At 35.9% G+C, this 10,278-nt stretch overlaps 1 protein-coding gene and 2 pseudogenes across 1 annotated transcript; 1 reads left to right on the top strand and 2 right to left on the bottom strand.

Moving 5' to 3' along the window:
- Positions 1–5: 5 nt before the first annotated feature.
- LOC130812987 (cytochrome P450 736A117-like) lies at positions 6–2,479 on the top strand. Its single transcript, XM_057678657.1, has 2 exons — positions 6–1,038; positions 1,206–2,479. The coding sequence occupies exons 1-2, from the start codon at positions 91–93 to the stop codon at positions 1,812–1,814; spliced, it is 1,557 nt and encodes a 518-aa protein (XP_057534640.1). The 5' UTR covers positions 6–90; the 3' UTR covers positions 1,815–2,479.
- On the bottom strand, positions 2,086–4,186 carry LOC130813601 (cytochrome P450 736A117-like; annotated as a pseudogene).
- Positions 4,187–5,529: 1,343 nt separating this feature from the next.
- Positions 5,530–9,140, bottom strand: LOC130812991 (cytochrome P450 736A117-like; annotated as a pseudogene).
- Between the last annotated feature and the right edge of the window lie 1,138 nt (positions 9,141–10,278).

Here is a 10,278-nt window from a genome sequence, read left to right as displayed (position 1 = left end):
GTGGAGACATATACATTTACTCCTATCAATTTCTATCACAAATCAGAGCCAAAAAATCTCATTAATCCTCAAACCCTGCAAAATCATACAATGATGAAATCCAATATTCAACAAATTCTTGAAAACCAAGTAAAACCCACCATTTTGCAACCATCAATACTACTACCAATCCTTCTCTTCTTGTTCTTCCTCTATAAATGGCATCAACTAACACCCAGGAAAAACCTGCCTCCTTCTCCACCAAAACTACCAATTCTAGGAAATATACATCAGCTAGGAAGTCATCCTTATCGATCACTAAAGTCATTGTCCGATAAATATGGAGAACTGATGATGATTCAGCTCGGCAGTGTGCCTACGCTTGTAGTGTCCTCTGCAAGAGCAGCAAGAGAAATAATGGTAACCCATGATGTAATATTTGCCAATAGACCCATGTCAAAGAAAGGCCAAACACTTCTATACCATTACAAGGATGTTGTAGGAGCACCTTATGGTGAGTATTGGAGGCAAATGAAGAGTATATGTGTACTTAATCTGTTAAGTAACAAAAGGGTTCGATCATTTCGTAGTGTACGAGAAGAAGAAACCGATAATTTAATCAAAAAAATAAGACAAGCAAAATCTTTACCAGTTAATTTGAGTAAGATGTTCATAGAATTTAGTAATGATACTATATGTAGAGTGGCTTTTGGAAGAACGTATAGTGGGGAAAATGAAGGGATAAACTTTAATGAGGTAATGAAAGAGTTTAATAAGGTTCTTGCTGAATTTAATGTTGGGGATTTGATTCCTTGGCTTGGTTGGATTGATCGCATTAATGGGAGGGATGCAAAGATCGATAAGATTGCTCAAGTGTTCGATGAGTTCCTTGAAAGGGTGGTTCGAGAACATGAGGATCGTTTGGTCGAACGCAGGAAAAATAAGGACAGTGATTCTTGTGAGCAAGTGAAGGATATTGTGGATGTTTTGCTTGATATTCAAGAGAATCAGACACTTCAATTTCCAATTGATAGAGACTGTATCAAGGCTCTCATCCTGGTGAGCAACTTTTTTTATCTAGAACAACTTTTTTATGTGCAGTCAACTCTCTTCTTATGCCAGTCTTGTTGTGTACAAGCCCGTCAACAAATTTTTTTAAAGAGTTCCCTTGACAGGTATCTGAATCTTGTGTTGTGTAGCTGACAGAAGTAAATGTATTGACACAGGATATGTTTTCTGCTGGGACTGATACAACTTCCACCTTGTTAGCATGGACAATGTCAGAACTATTAAGACATACCAAAGTTATGAAAACATTGCAAATGGAAGTTAGAGGAATCAAAGGAGAAGAAGGCGATATAAAAGAAGAGAATTTGGAACAGATGAAGTATTTGAAAGCGGTGATCAAGGAGACTCTCCGACTACACCTTCCAGTCCCGTTGTTAATACCCCGACAATCAACACAAGACACTAAAATCTACGGTTATGACATTCCTGCAAAAGCAGGAGTGATCGTCAATTGCTGGGCAATACATAGAAATCCGGCTTATTGGGACGAACCTGAGAAGTTTAATCCCGAAAGATTCATGAATTCTACAGTAGACTTCAGAGGGCAGGATTTCGAATTTATACCATTCGGAGCAGGTAGGAGGATGTGCCCAGGAATATCGTTTGCCATGGCGAGCAGTCAGTTGGTATTAGCAAATATTCTGCACAAGTTTGATTGGGAATTGCCTGATGGATTATGTGGTGAGACCTTGGAAATGAGTGAGAGCTTTGGGATAAATATGCATAGAAACACTCCTCTTTTCGCGGTTGCCAGGGCTCATATATGATGTTTTGAAACTCTGTTACTTGTCACCATGAGTTACAGGCACGCCCCACCTGACTCTTCCGACTCTAAATAATTTATGTATATCAGCTAGTATAATAAACGAAAAATAAATAGTATGTGCAAAAATATAAGTATATGTAGAGTTATAAATTTGGGTGTTCAGACGAATTTGAGAAATACAAGTATGATTATGTTATTCGAACATATTTGATATTATAAGAAAAGCCACAAGTATATACAAAACTTTGACATGTCCATGAAACATCTCCAATTTATTTGCCTGCATTCACAGGAGTTGCAACAGCAAGAAGGGCAATCTTCTTATGGGCAGTAATTTCAACACTTTCACTCATATCCAAATTTTCACCATCTGTTCCACCAGGCAACATCCAATCGAACTTGTGCATAAGGTTTGCTAATACAAGCTCATTAACAGCGATAGCAAATGTAATCTCGGGGCATATCCTTCTACCTGCTCCAAACGGAATGAATTGGAAGTCTTGGCCTCTAAAATCTATTGGAGAATTCAAAAACCTCTCGGGAATAAACTTGTCAGGCTTGTCCCATGTAGCAGGATCCCTATGAATCGCCCATGTATTGATGAAAACACCTACACCTACTGGTCTATCATATCCTTTTATTTTTATGTCATGTATTGATTGTCGAGGAGCCAACAATGGAACAGGAGGATGTAGCCATAGAGTCTCTTTGATCACGGCTTTCAAGTACTTCAATTGCTCCAGATCATCTTCATTTGCGTATAGTTTTCTTACGGTTATTGCCCTGACTTCATTTTGCAATATCTTCATACATTTCGGATGCCTTAATAACTCTGTCATTACCCATTCTAGCAAGGTGTATGTTGTATCAGTCCCACCAGAAAACATATCCTGTTGAATCAATATCATATTGTTACAGTATTTAAGAAAATTTTCAAGATCTAGTCTGCCTTTATCACAATAATCTTACCAATTCCTGTTTGTTAAGAAGACCACTATGAACTCACACATCATATCAATTCTTAAATCTCAAAGCAAACATTTTTTTGGAAGTTGGTTTCAAAAAAGTTCTATAATAAAATGAAAATATGCAAGTATTTGAGTTGTGCTTCTTATGTGTCATTGTTCAATACTTGAAACACTCGTGTGTTTGGTCGAACAGTCAAAAAAGTAATTGATAAATAACCTTTAAACTATTTGAAAACCCGACTTTCAAGCCAAAATCCAAAAGCTATATCAAGTTTTTTTTATTAATTTTTTGGTTTTTAACTCATTTTCTCTAACTTTTATCAAACTTTTCTACAATTGTTGGCTTAAGCAGTAAATCCATCAATAGTTATCACTAGCCAAACTAGTCAAGAGCTCCAGCCAACAACCATTTAACAAACAGACCTTGTATTTTTGTAAATTGAATGAATAAAGATAAGTAACTAAATATTACCAATACAACAGCTTTGATATTGTCTCTATCTATGGCAAACCCGACCAGCTTTTCCTTCGAAACCTCGAGCAAAACATCTACAAAGTCTTGTACGATCTCACCATTTTTAGTCTCTCTATTGCTGTCGTCTCGACTACACTGATGTTCATCAACAATCTTTTCTAGAACAAAATCGAACTCTTTAACAAATTTTTCCACCCTTGCATCCCACCCATCAAGCCAATTAGTCCAACCCAACCATGGAATAAAGTCGCCAACTCGTAAAACGCCCATCAACTCTAAGAACTCCTTCAATAGCTCCTTAAACTTTACACCACCTTCTACACTGCTATATGTTTTTCCATAGGCCGCTCTGCATAACACATCATTTGTTAAGTGCATAAAGATGTCCCCCATATTCAAGATTGATGAACATGATTTCTCAATCTTATCAATCATGCGATTCATCTCTTGTTCCCTAACACTTCGAAAAGATCGAACTCTTGTGTTACCCAAGAGTTGATGCACACATATACTCCTCATCTGTTTACAATACTCGCCATACTGAGCAGCCGCTACATCCCTCCTATTGTAAGTAATCTTGGAAACTGTCTTGGGTATTGATCTGTTACAAAAGTTAAGGTCATGTATTTACATGATTTCGCAAGCGGCTTCTGCAGACGACACGATAAGTGTGGGTGAACTTCCCAAATAAATCATCATTAAATCCCCGAATATTTCAGAGAGTGATCGGAGAGAGCGATGAGGGTAAGTTCCGAGCTGATGGAAGTTGCCAATTATTGGCAGCCTTGGTGGAGATGGAGGTAAATGTTTCCTGGGATAAGGCTGTGTTAGAAACCATTTGTAGAGGAAGCATAATAAGATAATGACTGGAAAACTTGTGTAGTAGTAAGGCCAGGTTAACTTCAGCTGCTCTATTCTAAGCAGGATCATTGTTCTGTCTTTTGGTTTACCTTCTAACTTGTGTGCTTTTCTGCATTAGGAGAATATTTATGTTGCAAGAATGTACTTACTCCGTTCCACTATACTTGCTACATTTGACTTTTTACGGAATCCAATGTGTTATTTTGATCATTTATATGTTGAACTATACACATCTAAAAAATATAAAAACTTCATATTATGAAAGTATGCGATTAGACGATTCAAACAATATCCCACTTGACTATATTTTCTCTTACATAGCCGTAATATATAAAATAAATTTAAACAATAAATAGTGTCAAAATCTAGCAAGTATTTCAGAACGGAGGAAATATAAGTAAAGTAACATGACGGCAGAAATCTTATCTACTTTGACAGTAGCTATTATCCACTACACTGTCACAATGGAATTTGCTTTCGTATGTAACTAGTTTTATAGTAACAACGATAACATTTTATTATCCCAATGATATTAAACGGGTCTCAGTTATCAATCTGGACTCTCGACTCAATCTTGAAGTTTGATATCACAAAATGATGTACATCCCTTGCGACAACAGTGGCTGTAGCTATATAATAAATCTTGAGCTCATCCTGATAATTTTTTGTTTTCCAAAAGCAATTTCTGATAGTTTGAGTCAATCTTAAGCTTTGGTATGTCTTTTGCCCAAATGCAAATTGTAGTAGTACTACATGACAAATGAAAAGAGCAGAAGATTGCGCGGATAATGTCATGGCATTTGGGTTTTTTTTGCTGCTCGACTTATTGGGCAAGGTTAGTAGGGAGTAGGAAGTACGAAACTAGACTTGTTTCGACAAATCAAGAGAATCCTCGGTCAGAGGTCGAGAGTTTTTACTTTTATCCTTGTGTCAAGAGTTGATTCTCACTATCTACGTGAATGATTAATTCTATTTTATGAGTGTTTGGTAGTTAGCTTTTTGGTTGGCTTTTGACTTATTAATTGGTTAAACGGCCAGAAAAAGTATTTGGTAAAGAGCTTTTAAGCTAAAATAAAAAAATAATCCTTGGAAAAAAAAATTCTCCAGTTTGTTTATTGAATTTTGGTTTATTGGCCAACTTTTTCTCTAATGAATAGCCAACAACTAATAATTAAATTTATCAAACATCTCCATAAACAACTGATTTTTTCAGCTAGCATTAAAAGTCAACAAAAACAACTTAACATTTTTAGATGATCAAACAAACCAACTAAAAAAGTCAACAACAATCAAACACCCCTTTCTCTTGTCTATTGGAATTCTACAAACTATCTAAATAAAATACATATAAAAGCATATACTCATACATGAACAATTCCAGAACAAAACATACTCATTCACTAATCTCAGATTCAGTTGTATACATTCACAGGAGTTGCAACGGCAAGAGGAATCTTCCTATGGGCGCTGACACCAATACATTCGCTCATATCCAAAGTTTCAATATCTGTTCCATCGGGCAACATCCAATCGAACTTGTGAACAAGATTTGCTAATATAATTTCATTATTAGCAATAGCAAATGTAATCCCCGGACAAATCCTTCTACCTGCTCCAAATGGAATGAACTCGAAATCTTGCCCTCTAAAATCTATTTGAGAATTTAAAAACCTCTCTGGAATGAACTCTTCGGGTTGTTCCCAATATACAGGATCCCTTTGTATGCCCAAGCATTGATCATAACAGCAATTCCTGCTGGAATATCATTGTTGTTAATGGTGACTCAAACTAGCAAGCACCATTGAAGAAGACGAGTATAGGTCAAAAAGGAGGTCCGCGGGGCGCGGAGAAGCTGCTGCCTCAGTCCGCGGGGCACAGGAGTGCGTTCTATCTCCATTTTGCGGCTCGTGTAGTTGTACAGGGCTCGCGAAATGGCGGTTTCTTTTCACGGGAGGTGTCTTTTGGGACGGTTACTTTATGTTTATTATGTAATAACTTACTTTTATAGGGCATTAGTATATAAACTCCCATTTTAGGATTAATATATGATGATTCACAAAATTGAGAGAGATGACAAGAGAGCCATTAATTTGTGAGTGTGATTGAGATTCATCTTGTAATTCTTTGCGATCATAGTGAAATTATTTGATCTTGGTGCCGGTGGATGTAGCTATCACATTCATAGTAAACCACGTTAAATCTCTCGTGTCAATTTCTTATTTTGCATTGAATTTTCTTATTGTTTCATTATTGTTCGACGAACTTGCTTCCGTTGTCGCACAACAATCATAACCATTCATTTTGGTTTCTTGTCTTGTTTCGAGGAACCAACATAGGAATTAGAGGATGTAGTCGAAGTGTCTCTTTGATTACTGCTTTTAAGTACTTCATTTGCGCCAAAACATCTTCATTTACATATGATTTTGAGCAAGCAATTTCTCTCACTACGTTTTGAAGATTTCTCATCACTATCGGGTGCCTTAATATCTCTGTCATCGCCCACTCTAACATTGTGTATGTTGTATCGGACCCAGCAGAAAACATATCCTGTTGAATCAATAATCACTTCACAAGTGTGGAAAAATTCATTCAAAAGGTTTGTTATTTAAAATAATTAAATGGCTCAATAACCAGAGTTCATGTCAACTGTGATCTTAAAGCAAACTTTTAGTTTAAATGTTGCATCATATATTCGTATTTCTGATACTTAGTCAATTATTGTTTCTATGACAATCATTTAAGATGCAAGATCATTATATTAACTGTTAGGCGTGACAATTCGTCACATGATCGTCCTAAGGGCCCACTTGTATGGACACACCCACGGGGTACCCGTGGATTCGAGCGCACAAAACACGGGTAATAAATGTGGATTTGCATACAACACTTGATGAGTTCCACTCTTTCCTAAAACCATATGGTATTAGGTGGATCACCCATCAAGTGTTATATACAAGTCCATAATTCACTTTATTGGTGATGTGAGATCTTTTCACATGTGAAGTGTTTCCAACAAATATTATACGTCTCTATTTTGAGGATAGTTTGGGGCTTCTACAATAACTATACACCAATACCCTCAAAATAATATGTGGTATTGTACTCGATCTAAGATCTAAGCCCTCTAGCCCAAACACAACATTAGAGAGATCTTCAACTCTTGTAGATTCTCTATTGTAGTCCCCATATTGATTTCTTAGAACTCCATTGTTCCTCATAAAACAGTAAAATGGAGGAAGTAACCAACATTAAGTGAAGTTCATTAAATCCATATACCAATTGTTTTTGGTTTTAGTTAGTTGTTCTTCCATTAAAATTTAAATTAAAATACCTAAAGTTTGTTTTCAATTTCAAAACCCCAATCAAGGCAATTACTATTGACCTTAGACAATTTAAGATTACTATTTACATCATTGAATCTTCATTACAACAAAATGTCAATGACAATCATTGTTACATAATTAAATCTTCATTACAACAAGATTTTAGTTAAGTTTGTTTCTTGATATGGTATCAGCAGCTAATGTAACAAAAACATCACATGTTCAAATTCAACTACCCCTCAATTTCAAGTGAAATATTTATCACAAGGTATAAGAAGTGTCTTTGCTCCATCCATACTTCTAGTTCTAGCCAAAAGCCTTTTGTGTGAAGGGCCGTGTTAATATATAACATTATCTTTTATAATATTCTATTCCTAATAATAATGTCATCACTCTCAGTAGTATTTCCTTTCTCTTGGGTAGGTATTAAAGATGAGGTTCAGAGGTTTCTTACTTTAGCCGTATTTGGTGATTCATAAAAGCCTCAAAAATCATAGCAAAAATCAATAACATAAACACATCAAAGAGCTCTGAATAGAATCTTAACCAAATCAATAAAAACAACAAACTAAACATTACCAGTATGAGAGCTTTGATATTGTCTCTATCAATGGAAAACCCAACTGTATTTTCTTCTTGAACATCCAGCAAAACATCTACAAATTCCTCTACTTTCTCATCATTTTCACTCTCTGATCCGTCTCTGAAACTACTTTTTCTCCGATCTTGATGTTCATTAACAATCTGTTCAAGAATAAAATCAAAATCTGTAAAAACTTTTTCGACTCTTGCATCCGACCCATCAAGCCAATTAATCCAACTCAACCATGGAATAAAATCCCCAATTCGTAAACCACCCATCAACTCTAAAACTCCTTCAACAACACCTTAAAATCAATACCAAATTCAATACCATCATATTTCCTTCCTAAAGCCACAATCGAAATCACATCTTTTGTCAAATTCATAAACATCTCACTGAAATCCAACACCGATGAACATGATTTTTCAATCTTACCCATCAATAAAATCATCTCTTGTTCCCGAACACTTCGAAAAGATCGAACTCGAGTATTACTCAATAACTGAAGCACACATATGCTCTTCATTTGTCTCCAACACTCACCATACTGTGCTACTGCAACATCCTTACTATTATACATAAGTTTGTTAAAAGTTTTGGGGGTTGGTCCGTTGGAAAACTTTAGGTCATGGGTTTTCAGGATTTCGCAAGCGGCTTTAGCAGATGATACAATAAGAAGTGGTCTTCTGCCCAGATAAATCATCATGAGTTCTTCATATTTGTTGGATAGTGACCGTAGAGAGCGGTGAGGGTAAGTTCCAAGCTGATGAATGTTGCCAATGAATGGGAGCCTTGGTGGGGATGGAGGTAGATTTTTTTCTGGGAGAAGATTTTGATATTAAACATTTGTACAGATAGATAAGAAGATGATCAGTGGAAGAATTGTGGAGTTGTGCCAGATTAATTTCAACTGCTCAATACTATGCAACATACTTCTCATGTGTTCTTTTAATCTCGGTCTATGATCATGTATTCGGTATTCCGTATTCCTCAATCTTCCTCGTACAGCTCCTCACAGGAAATGGCATGAATCATGATAATTAAGAAATATGGATATTGTTGGTTGAGGATTTAAAACATATTTGAAAATTTAATATTTATTTAATTTTGTAATTGAATTAATTTCACTTGACTAGAAATCAACTTATCCAAATAAGCACGTAGAATCATACTCTCTTTGTTTTTTTTATCTTCCACCTTACTATAACGGATAGTTTTAAAAGTTTTTCCTGTAGGAAAATTTAGATGGTAAAATAGTGAATGAATTTATTTGGAGAGGAAGATGAGTGAATATGTAGAATGGATATTGTTCTTCATTGCACAAAAAATTGATTACATCAATTGGTATTTATAGTGTAAGTTTACTAAAATATCTTAGATATTTTTAATTTTTTAATTACTTTTCTAGGATCTTCCATTATATTATCTTAGATATTTTTATTTTTTAATTCTTTAGTTTAGATATTTTTATATTTAATTAAAATCCTAGATTTTTCTAGATTATTTTAACACTCCCCCTAATCTGAAAAATCTTGAACTCTAAGTCGTCTTCTGAAATCGATAAATCTATCAGTTGATATGGGTTTTGTGAAAATATCTGCGAGCTGCTCCCCCGTCTTGCAGAATTGTAGTTCGATCTCTTTCTTATCTACTAACTCACGAATGTAGTGATGTCGTATCTCGATGTGCTTTGATCTGCTATGAAACACTGGATTCTTCGTCATTGCTATTGTTGACATGTTGTCGCAGAACATTGTAGTTGGTGTCTCTTGCGTATGTTGTAGATCGATTAATATCCTTCTCAGCCAGACTGCTTCACGTGCTGCACTTATTGCTGCAATGTACTCTGCTTCTGCTGATGATAAAGCTACTGTCGCCTGTTTTTTTGATGACCATGAGACCACCTTGTTTCCAAGCTGAAATACGTACCCGCTTGTACTTTTTCTATCATCCACGCTTCCAGCCCAATCGCTATCGGTGTATCCTGTGAGCTTGAAATCTTTTTCAGTTTCGTACATGATCCCATAGCTTTTTGTTCCCTTAATGTATCTGAGAATCCTCTTTGCTGCTGTTAGATGATCCTTGCTCGGTTCACTCATGAACCTGGATACGATGCTGACAGCGTTGACTATATCTGGTCTTGTATGTGTGAGATAGACAAGAGAGCCGACCAAGCTTCGATACATTGCTCCGTCGACTTTTGGTTTGCCATCGTACTTTGATAACTTCTCATTGATTGCCATTGGTGTAGCCAG

This window comes from Amaranthus tricolor, chromosome 5 (assembly GCF_026212465.1).
Source record: "Amaranthus tricolor cultivar Red isolate AtriRed21 chromosome 5, ASM2621246v1, whole genome shotgun sequence".
Lineage (NCBI taxonomy): Eukaryota > Viridiplantae > Streptophyta > Magnoliopsida > Caryophyllales > Amaranthaceae > Amaranthus > Amaranthus tricolor.
Note: the sequence above shows the minus strand (reverse complement) of the source record. Positions and strands in the feature narration are given on the sequence as shown.

Excerpts from the sequence above, each read along its gene's own strand:
- LOC130812987 (XM_057678657.1), top strand. The coding sequence starts at position 91 with ATGATGAAATCCAATATTCAACAAATTCTTGAAAACCAAGTAAAACCC. Across the intron at positions 1,039-1,205 it reads GTATCAAGGCTCTCATCCTG|GATATGTTTTCTGCTGGGAC; the intron begins GTGAGCAACTTT and ends GTATTGACACAG.